The sequence below is a fragment of the Primulina huaijiensis genome, chromosome 7 (assembly GCF_012295235.1).
Source record: "Primulina huaijiensis isolate GDHJ02 chromosome 7, ASM1229523v2, whole genome shotgun sequence".
Taxonomy (NCBI): Eukaryota; Viridiplantae; Streptophyta; class Magnoliopsida; order Lamiales; family Gesneriaceae; genus Primulina; species Primulina huaijiensis.
In genome coordinates, this window is record NC_133312.1 from 3043004 (window position 1) to 3057659 (window position 14656).

General features: G+C 34.4%; 1 protein-coding gene across 1 annotated transcript in view; it reads left to right on the forward strand.

Moving 5' to 3' along the window:
- The first annotated feature begins 666 nt into the window (after positions 1-666).
- LOC140980865 (uncharacterized) overlaps positions 667-14656 on the forward strand; it is an 81082-nt gene continuing 67092 nt past the window's right edge. Inside the window, exons 1-15 of the mRNA XM_073446944.1 lie at positions 667-1020; positions 2056-2159; positions 2964-3098; positions 3185-3235; positions 4925-5019; positions 5147-5264; positions 5996-6097; positions 6168-6356; positions 6464-6624; positions 6765-6935; positions 7246-7338; positions 7435-7753; positions 7869-7973; positions 8048-8143; positions 10105-10172. Coding sequence (XP_073303045.1) covers positions 924-1020; positions 2056-2159; positions 2964-3098; positions 3185-3235; positions 4925-5019; positions 5147-5264; positions 5996-6097; positions 6168-6356; positions 6464-6624; positions 6765-6935; positions 7246-7338; positions 7435-7753; positions 7869-7973; positions 8048-8143; positions 10105-10172 — 1904 coding nt within the window. The 5' untranslated portion in view covers positions 667-923. The remainder of the gene's footprint in view (positions 1021-2055; positions 2160-2963; positions 3099-3184; positions 3236-4924; positions 5020-5146; positions 5265-5995; positions 6098-6167; positions 6357-6463; positions 6625-6764; positions 6936-7245; positions 7339-7434; positions 7754-7868; positions 7974-8047; positions 8144-10104; positions 10173-14656) is intronic.

A 14656-nucleotide genomic window follows, 5' to 3' on the forward strand; every position in this document is an offset into this window, starting at 1 on the left:
CCGAAAAAACCGAAAATCCAAACCGAACATCGAACCGAACCGAAAGCCGAATTTTATAATTCGGATATAAATGTAAAAAAAAAATTTATTTGGTTCGGTTTCGGATTATATATGTCAAAACCGAACAAACCGAAAAAATCGAAATTTCATTAAATTAATAAAAAAAATTTATATTTTTATTTATATTATAAATTTTGATATGATATCTAGTGAATGAAAAACTATTTTGAACAATTTTTAGTTGATTGTTGTTTGTTTAATTAATTTAGACCTTATATTTAAATTTTTACTAAGAAAACATGTAGAAAGTTAACATATTATATTTTACAATATATTTATAATTAATTTAAATAATTATACCAAAACCGAATTAACCGACCGAAATAACCGAGCCGTTTTAGTAGAAAACCGAACCGAACCGAAGAAAAATGATTCGGATAACGCATTGTATATTTCTAAAACCGAAAATCGAAAAAACCGAAATAAAAAATTGAAAATCGAACCGAACCGATCGATGAACACCCTTAGCGCTGCGTGCGTAAAAGTAAAAGTAAAACACGCGGCAGGCAACTGCGAAATTAGGGCCCAACTTTTTTAGAGTCGTAGCAAGTTACAATAAAAAAATCCATGAAATCAATAAACCAAAACAAAGAAATACTAAAAAATTAATGGGGGCGTAACGACGTGGAACCTCGGAACCAGTAAACAATGGCACAAAGAAGAAGTTCCACGATATTCTTATTGTTTCCTGTTCTTTCCATTTGCACGAAATCCTTTTCTATTCCAATTATTGCAATAACAAAATAAATGAATAGTGATCAGTATATGTGCTGCGTTGGTGGGTATATAATCGTGTGTGGAGGAGTGGAAATCAGGTGTTTCTGTTGTCTGTGCGGTTGAAAGATTTGAGGAATTGAGTAGAGATGTTGGAGGATCAGGTAGCGAATCTTTTGCAGAGGTACCTGGGGAACTATGTCCGAGGACTCAGCAAAGAAGCCCTTAAGATCAGTGTCTGGCAAGGTGGTGCTCAATTTTTTTATTTTTATTTTTTTGCTGCTTCTTGTCAGTGACTTGCTTATTACTCAGATTTTATTCTCGATTCAAGTAGAATACCGGACAGTATTTTTCAACGATTTAGGGCTCGGTTTCCCGTTAAGAATGACTTCAATATTGCATCACTGTTCCAGTAGTCCATGGCTTGAGGTGATGATTGTGGTGCTTAGGCTAGTTTATACTTCGATGATGATTGTGCTGCTGCTGCTGTTTTCTTCTTGCTGCAGTGGTAGAAGTGATTGATATAAGTGTATGGTTCACTGTCATGTGACATGGGCTATACTTTTTCTCGAGATAAAATTACCACTCAGTGGATTAGTAAAATTGAAATTTATTTTGGTTTTATCGAACACGAATCTAATGCTGAGCCCCGTGATAGTTTTGGGCCTAAATAAAGGTGGCTCGTGAAAAGAGTTGTTTCTTTTTTCTTTTCTGGCTGGGAAAAATCGAAGATCTGGGAAAAACCAAAGACGCACCGTATCTTTAGTATCACTAGAAAATTAACATCTATTGTGAGATAATTATAAACAAGTGGCATCCAAGTGAAAATCTTATGAGGAAGATACATCTTAGATTATTCCGGTGTTGGGAAAATACTTCACTAAGAAATTCTATGACCTTAAGCTATATAATTTCAAGATGCATTAGTTTCACAGCATTACAAGACTGACCGCACAAGTCTTCCGTCTTAAATGATGTTAACCCTCCATCTTTTTTGGAAGAAGAATTCCATTGGAGTGTTCCATATGACTTGAAGTCATATTTATACCAATGCCTCCAAGATAGCAAATGTATATGTTGATTGCTTTTTAAATTCATTCTTACTATTTTGGAGTGGTTTGCCCTTGCTCCTTGATTATTTTACAGGTGGAGTTTGAGTACAACTTGGGTGGGCTGGTCGGGAAATTTTTTGTTACACATGGAAATGGAACCCATGCTTCTCCCATTTGAGGGAGAGGTTTATGCCAACTCACCTAACAGGTGGTGACAATTATTTTACAGGTGATGTTGAATTGACAAATATGCAACTGAAGCCAGAGGCACTCAATGCTCTGAAGTTGCCAGTGAAGGTTAAGGCAGGTTTTCTTGGATCAGTGAAGCTAAAGGTTATGGCCCTCCACCCTCCTAGTGATTTTAACATAGTTTCAATCGGTGGTGTTCTAAAACTTTGAACTTTCAATATCAGTCCTGGGCTGGTACCACTGTTTTAACAATTAGATGTATTTGCTGATTATATATGCAATAGACAACAATTATCGGAGAAAACAGAATGCTTACTTCTGCGTTCTATACTGGGGCTTTCCCAATGGAGAATACCTTAAAAAATTCAAGAGATAGAGGCATTTTATTATAATCGTATGGGAAGTGGAACAAATGTTATCCTGGTTTTCTTCAGCACACATATTCCATTAGTCAAATTTCTCATGATAGTTTTGTAAGGTTGCTTGAATGTGTCCGTTTTCCATTTGAAAGGTGAATAACAAAGGTGCTGCTATCTTTATGGTTTTCTTCTCTTAGTTTTCTATAAAGCTTGTCCAACACGTCATAGATTTCATTTCAATACCTATAGCATGATAAAGATAAGTTAAACTTTTCTTAATAAGCCATAGGGAATATGGATTCTGTATCTCATCAGAAACCAGACGGCTCAAGGTCATGTTTGGAACAAAGCTGATATCTTTTGGAATGACTCAATGCTTTGAACTTCATTTTTATTGTTTTTTATTTTTACCTTAACAATGGAAATAGGAAATAAAGTTTGGAAGTCCACCGTTCTTTCGCATGTGTAAGCGAATGAGTTGAATTGACATATGATTGTGATGTACTTGCATATTTAATGGCTTGGAGGATTTACGTAGTTGTGACCGTTCCGTGTTCACTTTTACTTATTTCTGTTGTTCGGAAAACAGGTTCCATGGAGCAGGCTTGGCCAAGAACCAGTTCTAGTTCACCTTGATCGAATATTTTTATTAGCTGAACCTGCAACCCATGTCGAAGGATCTAGTGAGGATGCTATCCAAGATGCTAAGAAGACTCGAATACGAGTAAGAATTGTATTTTGGTGTTTGATTATCTATAGACGTTTTTTCTTCTTGTTTGTTAATTATGAATTGAAATTGTTGTTCAATAGGAAATGGAATTGAAGCTCTTGGAGACTCGACAAAAATTGAATACAGAGCTGGTAAGTGTAATTTTTTTAGAAGTAGAACATGTAACCAATTTAAGTATCTTATGCAGGAATTCTTGCTGGATGGACTCATTGGTGATCTATTTGTGATCTTGAGTTAATTTTTAGTCTATTTTAGATTGCTTCTACCAATTAGGTTGCAGAATACGAATTATCATAAATTTTAAAATATTTACTCAAATTTTTTTGAAGGACTTTGAAAATTTAAGCCAGATGTTTTAAAAAGCTAGAGTTACCAATACTCATGTGATTGCCTAGTTACCACCTGAATCATGGATGAAAACAGGAAGGTGATTCATGCTGTAGCATATGTGCTTTATAGTTTTTGCTTATGACGGCCTCCACTTAATCACTGAATAGAGGCCCCTTTATTTCCCTTAAAGAAATATGCTTGAAAGACGAAAAGTGATCAGGGATTGAAAAAAGTTACCAGTGACACGAAGGATAGACATCTTGGTGTTCATGCTATGTGGTCCAAACTTTAATCATGACCAAAAAATACTCAAATACTTGAGCCCAGTGCTGGTGTGGATACTCTTGAGATCACATTGTTGATTATCAGACATATGGAAATAGAGCTCCCTTTACTTCCCTTAAAGAAATATGCTTGAAAGACGAAATTTGATCCGGGATCGAAAAAAGTTACCAGTGACATGGGCCAAATTGCACCAGAATTGGACTTCATGGTTATGCATAATCAAAGAGTTGCGTCTTAGCTTGGGTCGAGGTGGAAGAATTAAGCCTCACGGAACATTGAGCCTCTGTGCATATATTTACGGTGTAACAAATTATTTATTTAAGTTGGTACTTAACATCACCAATGTGTGTAGCTAGGTCAAGCATTCAACTGTGAACTCATCGGAATATCAAGTGCTTAATAGCCACAACGAAGGTCTTTGTAAACTTGATTGAATTGGGCGCCTATACTTATGTGCTTTCTTCAGGATGACTTAGTGGTGTTTGCTTGTATTTTATTTTTGTGTGCTTAGCAATCCGTTTTGGTTGGTCAATTCCAGTTATTGTGAGGAATTGACAGGTCTCATCCCCTCTAAGTTGTCTTCTGGTGTTAAATAAAGGTTGTCTTGTTAAGAAAAAAATGACCCAAAGCAATTAGAAACTTACTTGGAGTAGCCATGATTGTGGTGGTCAGTTGCATGTGTGTTTACATATGTGCATATACCAATCTATATGCAAAGTCATGTATGTACCCATAGTTGTGAATTATGAACATTCTCCCTATCCGTTACTATAACATATGCTGATCCTTAAGCATGATCAGATAACATGACATTAACACATAAGGACAAAATAAGATTCCTTTTTGCATGTTGATGGATAAATAGAATAGAGAGGCGGATATGTCTTACATATATATTTATATTTGGGGGGTGGCACAGAAAGATTTCAATAGATTTGAGATTATCTAGACTCACATTGCTAATGAATATTGCAGTCCTATAAGCTCCTTAAATATATTTTGTATTGATCTTTTTTATACCATTCATTCTCAAATGAAATTGCAGATGGTACAGATATGCAAAGCACAATGTTGAATTTATTTTATTCGTGTTGGAGCAATAATCATCGTTTTTCAAAGCATACTAAGAATAATTTTTCGAGCACTTGGTGAATTGTTTTGATCATGATTTCATGACCTTTTTTTCATACTTTTCTTTCTGTAAGAATAAGTCTTGGCTTGGATCATTAATCAATACGGTGATTGGGAATTTAAAGCTTTCAATTTCAAACATTCACGTCAGATACGAGGATCTTGAGAGGTATGCCGGTTTTTATCCCTGGATTAATCCTTCCTCTCTGCCTCCTCTGCCCCACTTCTCGCTTCCTTCTCCCCTGATCTCATAATGTAACCGAAATCAACCATTTCATAGTGCCACTGTTTGCCAGTAATCCAGGCCATCCATTCGCAGCTGGGGTGACCTTGGACAAACTTTCAGCGATAACGGTGGATGATAATGGGAAAGAGACTTTTATAACTGGAGGTGCATTGGAACAAATCAAGAAGGTTAATGTCCCTATAAATCTTAATTAAGGAGAAACAGAATTGTGTTTCTTCAACTGCTCCTATTGAATAATCAATTCCTTATGCTTGAGGTTTTACGGTATTTGTTATAATTCACCTGTTTCCAACTTGATCCACGTGAATCCAGGTTTTTGGTGTCTTCAATGAATTTTGATTTGCTGATCAGCTGCTACTAGACAATGATTTATTGCTTTTTCTGTACACTATAATGATAAAATTTGCTTTAGTGTTATTAACATTAAAATTATATGTTCTCCTAAAAAAATGGTTTTGCAATTGATTGTAGCAGATTATATGTAACAAGATAGATACATTCCATTTATGTCGAAAACAATTTGACTTGTTTAATGTATTTCGGAAAGTGAATACTTGAAACTGCACCAATTTCACAAATTAGATAGGAAAAAGACATTGATGAGGTTCATGGGAATTTTGGTAGAAGTGTATTCTGATTATCGAACATGATAAGCATTCCCAAAATTCAGACATCAACATTTGTGAATGCTAAGAAGCCATTTATTTTCTTCACGGTAATGCTTGTAGCCTAGAAGGTCCTTTTGTTTCTGCTTGACTTTTGGTTATTTTAGGCATTTTGTCCTCCTGAATATCTCCTTCCGTTGAAATCTACAGACTGCTATTGCTTGTTATAGCTCTTTTTTGGTCCAGATTTAGTTTTGTTTGACTATGTATTTGATTCCTTTTGTGACGTTTAGTCTGCAGAACTTGAACGATTGGCTATCTATTGGGATTCTGATATCAATCCATGGTATCTTGAAAAACCATGGGAGGATTTGCTACCAGTTGAGTGGGCTCAGGTATGTTAGATTAGTTTAGCGAATAAATGTTTTCTGTAAGTTATGTTTGTATCTGATCCATTTGCTGTAGGTTTTCAAGTTAGGTACAAAGGATGGAAAACCTGCTACTAGCGACATCCCTAAACACTCTTACATTTTGCAACCAGTGAGTGGAAATGCTAGTTATTTACAAGACCGTCCAAATATGTCCGGGAACAGTAGTCAACCTGTGCAGAGAGTTACCGTAAATCTAGATGATGTGACACTATGCTTGTCAAAGGTTGGTTTCTACAGTCCCTTTATCTAGGTTTTTACCCTCTTGCAAAGCTTGGAATATTATCCACTCAAATCTTAGAATTTTATCCTCTCCATCTCTACGTATTGCAGAATGGTTATGGGGACTTGTTGAAATTGGCAGATAACTTTACTGCCTTCAACCAGCGACTAAAGTATGCTCACCATCGCCCAGTGCTTTCAGTGAAAGCTGATCCAAAGTCTTGGTGGAAGTATGTGTTCAAAGTAGTTTCAGATCAAGAGAAGAAGGGCAGGTATCCGGCTAGTTATATTTATGTCATAGTAATNCCCCCCCCCCCCCCCCCCCCCCCCCCCCCCCCCCCCCACAACAGTATTTTCGTTAAATCTTTACTTTCTTCTCAGAAACTTTTGTTTTATTTTTATCGTGCTCTAGTGGAAAATTGTCATGGGAGCAAGTCTTACGCTATGCAAGTTTACGTAAGAAATACGTTTCCCTGTATGCTGCATTGCTCAAATCAGATCTTGACCGAACCGTAGTGGATGACAATAAGGACATAGAGGAACTTGACCGTGAACTTGATCTTGAAGTAATCCTTCAGTGGCGGTATACTCTTCTGATTCTTTCATTTGATGATTGAATAAATATGTTGGTATATGGTGTTGTGAAATTGATAGGATGGTGTATTTTATTTGACTAGTATTCAGATATTACATTTAAGGTCATTGTACTCCTTTAAGTGATGTCTCTTGGTTGTTTTCTGTTACGAGCATTTGCTTTGTGTGATTCCATTGGTGGTCATCGAGTCTACTATTGTTGCTGAATTTCAACTTACTTGAGCCGTTGTAGTTGTGGTTGTACCTTCAGAATTGTGACACTTATATTTTTTAATCACTACATTACTTTCTTCAAATAGGATGTTGGCTCACAAATTTGTGGAACAATCAGTGGGTTCAGAACTTTACAAAAATAAACAAAAAGCAAAGAAGTCATGGTGGCCATTTGGATGGTAAATAAGTCTTACGTTAGACTCTTGTTTCACCCATCCAAAAGATTTTTGGGGTCAGTATATATTAATTTCAATGTTATTCACTCCCTATCTCAGGACGAACCAGCCTGAAAAAGATGAAAACGAACCAGGGGTTCTGACAGAGGAAGACTGGGAGAGATTAAATAATCTTATTGGATTCAAAGAAGGGGATGATAAACGATCATCGATCCCCGAGAGTGGAGACTTGCCATATATTTTGTTGAAGCTTCACATGAGACATAATGCTTCAAAGCTAATAGATTTTCAGGAGTGCCTTGCTGATCTATCCTGTGAAAATCTTGATTGTTGCGTGAAACTTTACTCAGAGGCCAAAGTTTTCGACTTAAAGTTGGGATCATACAGATTGTTATCCCCAAATGGTCTTCTTGCTGAGGTAGGGTGCCTCAATCCATCTTCTCTGCATTTTTATTGGCATGATTATGAAAAGTTACTTTCTAGTAAACAGATCAGTCATTGATTGCGTACTTTTCTGTTCATTCTTTCTACAGAGTGAAAGTGCTACTGATTCATTAGTCGGTGTCTTCAGCTATAAACCTCTTGATGCTGATGTTGACTGGAGCATGGTTGCCAAAGCTTCACCCTGCTATGTTACTGTAAGATATCAGTTTTTTTAATCCAACATTAGTTATTTTTGTGCGGCTTTGGACTGATTGATACCTTGCCTCAGTACTTGAAGGATTCCATTGATCAAATAATTAACTTCTTTCAAAACAATGCTGCTGTTAGTCAGACTCTAGCCCGAGAGACTGTTTCTGCTGTGCAGGTCTGTTTCTCTCCTTTTTTTTTTCACCTGCAGAACTGGTTAACGCACAGTTATGCATTTACTAATTTTTTTCTTTAGGTTATTGTTTCTTTTTTGAAACATTGTTAGTTAATGTTAGGTTTCATTAAGAAATAAACATTTTCATTTCTCGGGAAGGTTCCAGACTTTCCAACTATTAGGAAATATCACCTTTTGGTCATGACAAAAAGGGGATCAGATTTTTCTTCTCTACTTTTTTTGGGTGAGGGGGGTTTTTCATGTATGTATCTGAGAATCAATTGTGTTATCGTCGAACGTTAATATTATGAAGTTTATATTTGGATGATTAGATTTAGTTATTTAGCAACTTGGGCTTTATTATGTAGAACATTCAAATTCACGAGGTATGTTGGTTATCTAGGCTCAATGAACTCATCATGTTTTGAAAGCGTACTGAAACAAGTGGAAATTTTGTATGCATTCACAAAGTATACCTAATTTTACCTTCTTTATCTGGTGGCCTAGATTATTGAAGTTCCTTTAAATTCTCATATGTCAGAATAATTATTCAAAGTATTGACTATTGCATACACTTTTTCCACTTCTTCCTAATTACCTCCATGGTGAGATTGGAAAGAAAATGTTGTTCTTCATCACCCAAATAACCCCTCTTGATTGGATTTGATTTTTGAAATCATGTTTTCCATCTCCTATAAATTTTTTTGATAGAAAACAAATTTTATTATAATAAAATGTTGTTTTAACATTAGCAGATGAGTAATCCGCAGAATGCGTTACAATATAGACCTAGAAATACTACTGTACTAGCATAATGACCACACAAATTTTCAATCCCTGAGAATCTTCATGAGAATTTCCGAAAAATATATTTTTCACCTTATATTCATATATATGAATTAATCATTAAAGTTAACTCTTCATCAATTTATTAAAATACTCTTTGATTATATTACAATTATAATTCAGATCAATATATTGTATGTTAAAAGTTGTGAATGTCATATATATACTATAAAAAATGTGTAAAAACACATTTTCAGGAAACAACTCTCGGAAACGTTTTAAAAAACTGAACATGGCACTGTTTTATAATCATTATTTTTCATATGTCAAATTGTAATCTTAATACACAGCTATATCCTTTTCTTTAGTCAGTTTTCCACTCGCTATTGATATTTTGTGAACTTTGTTACCGTATAATCTTTTAAGATATTTCTCTGCTTCAATTACGTTCCTCATTAGGAAAGGTTGTGTGAGATCTAACTTTCCTACTGACGACATCAATTTTTTTTTGGATAAGAAACAATATTTTATTAAATGTTAATCGGTTTTACATTTAGCTCTAAAGCCATGAAGTTGCTATATTAGTGTTTGCTCTTTTTGGTGAGTCAAACCTCATCACTAGAAATTTTAGTGGTTGGAGCTTTATTCATGCCTTGTCCTCCATTCTTTGTTACTGAATTCTAAGTTTATTTTGCTTTATACCATTTTAGTATTGTATTTGGTAAAAGTAAAAAAAGTTTCAATTATTGAAATTTTGGTGTTTTTTTAAAACAGAGATATCTTTATACGGAACACTAGAAAACCACGTACATGTGATGGGGACTATGTTAAGACCTCCCAATAACTGAAAATACATAAATCTACCGGTACTAGAAAATGCATAAAAGCATACATCTAAAAATCATCAGTTGATCCTAAGAGATACGTGAACATTGATGTCTTATCTTAAACTTCCTACAAAGAGTTTTGACGGTACCGGGAAGCCTATCTTCTAAGAATAATTGAAACCATATTTATTCGAAAGCACGCTAGGGCATGGTATACCGGTTCCTTACCCATTTTATGCTTTGCGTTTTTTAAACTGTTCGCTCATTGTGCTGTAATTAACAGATGTGATAAAATGATTCCGTAAGAGTAATTTGTTTTTCTGGTGTTGATGTTATGTGTATTCCTTCCAGATGACATTTGATGAAGTCAAGCGCACGGCAGCTCGACAAGTGAACAGGGCATTGAAAGAGCGCACCAGGTTCTTATTTCCATTCAAACGTACCCGCGTATAACTTGATGTGTGTAACTTGATATATAAATTGATTATAGCCAATAATTAATAAATATTCTTTATTTATTATTATTACTATTTTTAATATAAATAATTATGATTACTGCTAATAATATTTCTATTTTAACAAAAATACTTATCAATAATATTTTGGTTATTATAGTAATAAATTAATATTACTAATTGTAATTATGTAAATAATAACTATTATTATTATGTATATTAATACTATCATTACTTGTTTTTAATGATAATTATATTATAGTTATATAATTATTTAATTATTAAATAACCAGTTAATTATCATTATCATTATACTATTATCATTAGTATTATAATAATAATTGATTTTATTAATTGTATAGTTATAATTATATTAATAATAATTAATATTTATTATTGTTACATGTATTATTTCTACTTATAATAATACTATTATACAAATAATAATAACTATTATTCTAATTATATTATTTGATGATATAAATTAATTACTAATTAATTATTAATATTATATTATAAAATTTGTTATCATTCTTATAATTTTATTAATAACAATTTTTATTATATTAATCAAAATATAAAATTATATATTGCATGTACATGTTAAAAATACAATGTATATCAATTTCATGGTGTTATGTTATTTGGTAACTATCATAACAAAAAAATCTTATTCTTATAAAATAAAATATTCAACAATTTTAATTTTCATTATCTTATTTTATCTAAACAATTTAATAACTTATTTTTAAAATAAGACATACAACTTATAAGTTCATAAAACAACTTAAAGACATCTGAGCTTATAAGCTGTTTTAAATAATTTTAGCCACACACTCTTCTAAGTGGCCAGAGGAAGCATCCATGCATTTGTAGTAGATATAACTAGAGTAAGAAGTAACTGAAGATAAATGTCAAATAATTAGGCAATAGAGATAAAGGTTTTAAGGTATTTTGGTAATATCAACAGACTTGTTGATTTTGTACCTTGTATAGCACCTTAGTGTGTTCGAGTAATAATATACATCTCTCTCTTGACATCCTCAAATATTAGACGTAGAGTCAGTGGAAAATAATAAAGAAATTAATGGAGAGAACTTACCATAACCAACCCTAAATGTAGCGTCTTTCAGAAGAAAAAATAGAAATATCATATTGCTTGAGATATTATTTTATAATTAGCAAGGTGAGCAAAAAATAATAAAGAAATGAATGGAGGGAACTTACCATAACCAACCCTAAACGTAGTGTCTTTCAAAGACAAGGTAGAATTGTCAGACTGCTTGAGATATTCTTTTATAATTAGTAAGGTGAGGTGTTTAGTAGAATCTAATTTTTGGATTTTCAAATGACTTGGTTCATGACCATGTTTTAATATTCCGAACTTGCTTTACTTTCATAGTAATGAAACCATAGACCACCTGGCTATCTAGAAATGCATAAAAAAGGTATTATAAAGTACTTGAGTTTTTTTAATACATAATAGCTCGTGAGGTATTTTGGCAAAGGTGCAAGTTATGATGTTTGATCGAAATTGGTTGGTAACTGTGTTTCGAATTGCAAAAAAGCTTCAAACTTGCTATGGCTCCACACTTACTAGACTTCAGTTTGGTACTGGATTTTTGTCCGGAAAAAGATAGCGAAAATGAGTGCCAGGGGGAGGGGTGGCAAGGTACAACAGATAGGAGTAAAAGAAATTTGTAAAAGGGGGGTTAAGCCAATATTTTTTCTAAAATAAATGCTTGACATGCTATACGATGCTTTTAAACAATGCCAGAGCTCTAATATTTGAATAGATAAATTCTCTAGAAAGTACTGAGAAATCCTGTATGCAAAACCTCAGTTAGATAAATTTAAAAGGGGGATTAAGCCAATATTTTTTCTAAAATAAATGCTTGACATGCTATACGATGCTTTTAAACAATGCCAGAGCTCTAATATTTGAATAGATAAATTCTCTAGAAAGTACTGAGAAATCCTGTATGCAAAACCTCAGTTAGCCAAAACATTTGCTCTTATTTTCCCAAAAGATATAAAGAGAAGAACAATGACAATGAGTGAAAAATGTAAGAGGACATAGTAAATGGTTCTCTAAAGATGAGAAATGGGACCCAATCCTGGATTAGGATCTTCTCCATGCAAAGCTGAGAAATCCTATCAACAAAACCTCCATTAGCCAAATGTAACGGGCAATAAAATTGCTCTTACATAAGGCTAGCCCAAGCAAAGTGACTCTAACTAGTGCACCAGCGCATGCGTTGCTGTTATACAATATTTGTTGTAATTAATTTGATTTATATTCAAATAAGAATAATCCATAATTGTAAAAATTAATGAGGGTTCATACTGCAACTTGAATGATAAAATGAAATTGTAAAAATTAATGAGATGCCATACTGCAACTTGAAATGATATAATGAAATTGTAAAAATTAACGAGGGGTCATGCTGCAATTTTAAATGATAGAAAAACCAAATTCTTAGTTTAAATCTAATTCACTTTATTCTCTTATAGTTGAGTTGCTTATCCATGTAAAAAAATATTATTTGTGAAACAAAAAAAGCAAGTTATTTGGTTATAAAGAGGGGTTACAAAGATAAGGAATCAAATGCTTGACGCCAAAGACGTTGTGCGTGTTGATATGAATTTTGCCGATTAAAGGAATAATCTTTTTTATGTTGGAAAACATAAAAAGTAAGTTATTTGGTTTTTTATTTGCTTAATCTTGTCCCAACATCTGCCCAAATTTTGTTCAAGTCCCTCATCTGCCAAAATCCATTAATTTGGATACTTGCCTTAATTGGCCTTGGGGGTGATTCTATCGTGCTAGAAGGCATCTCGCTTTCCGATAGTAACACATGCTACAAGCCTTTCAATGTTGTAAAAGGGCCACAAAGGTATACTTGCCAGGTCTTAAGAACACAGGTCTATATTCATGAACCACTGTAGTGTTTGAACCATCTGACAATAATAGGTGGGTGCATGGTAGGATCAGTTGAGCCTTCCCTAGGGATAGAAAATAACTTGTTTTTTGTTTTCCAATTTAACCTTGTCTACATGAGCAACTAGATACTGATATTTAGCCACAGATAGAATTTCGATAAACTAGGTGTGGGTATTTAGCTATTTCTAAGAATATGAGCAGCTCCTAGCTACCCTAGAACCCATTTCTCCCTTGCAAGGAATAGACCTACGTTGTTGGCAAGTCGCAACAATCCAAGAGACTAGCATAATGGTTCTATAATGACGTGTGGTAGGTGCAGTTCCATGAAATCACTCCATAAAGCAAGAGCGTTATATCGACATCAAGTGCAGGAGGCAAGGTGATCAAAATCCTATCGAAAGTCGTCCCAAAAGAACACACAAAATTCCGAAGTTCACCAATCAATTCAATGAACGATAGGATGCCCGAGGTGCTGGACAGTGGGGCGGGTGTTGTAAGCAATAAAGAAATACTGCCTACTTACGAGCGAACTTATTGCAGAAGATATAAGAGAGGTGTCGTCGAGAACAAGGGAGAATCCAGTACACATGGGATTAACTTCAAGGGTATTAACAGTTCGAAGAAGAGGATATGTGAATTGGATGGAAGAGATGAGATAAACTTTGATGACTCACAAGACGATTTGTTATAGGTCGAGATGGACTCCTCAGAAACGGAAAGTCAGATATCAATTTGATCTGAGCAGTCTGCTACAATGGAAGAAAACTTTGAGGCTTTGGCGGGGATGTTCTCACCATCAAACAGACCTAATATTTCTGACCAGCCACATAAAACGGAAAATACGAATTCTAACGTGGGACAAGTGTTAACTGGAATTCATTCTTCACTCTTAAATCACTCTTTCACGCTTCATTCTATTTTACCAGCGTCGTTTTCAGTTTTGGGGTTGTCTAGTGGTCTGTTAGGAGGAGGGAGGGTGAAGGTAGATGAAAAGTCGGGAATCGAGAAAGAGATTTTCAAATGGGCCGAGATGGTTAACAGAAAGTGTGATGGAAAGGAAACAGATGAGGTAGTCACAGATGGAAATTGTTGGGAAGGGGTTAAGAAGTCGACTTACTTTGATAAAATCAGTGTTAAGCGCAATTCCATCTTACTTCATGTCTTTGTTTAGAGTGCCGATTCAGGTGGCCAAAAAGGTGGAAAAAATGATGAGGGATTTTTTGTGGGACCGAGCGGACGGGGACACGCATTGTCATGTTGTTGGATGGGAGCAGGTTTGTAAACATAAGGACATTGGAGGGTTGGGATTGGGGAATATTTGTTTGAGAAATAAAGCATTACTAGGTAAATGGTGGTGGAGAGGTACAAAGGAAGGGGAGACGTGGTGGAAAAAAGTTATAAAGAGCATTTATGGTCTCCAAGACAATGGGTAGGACTTGGGGTTGGCCAGGAATACGACGTTTAGAAGCCCTTGGAAATTTATTTCTCGTTCTTACCCGGCATT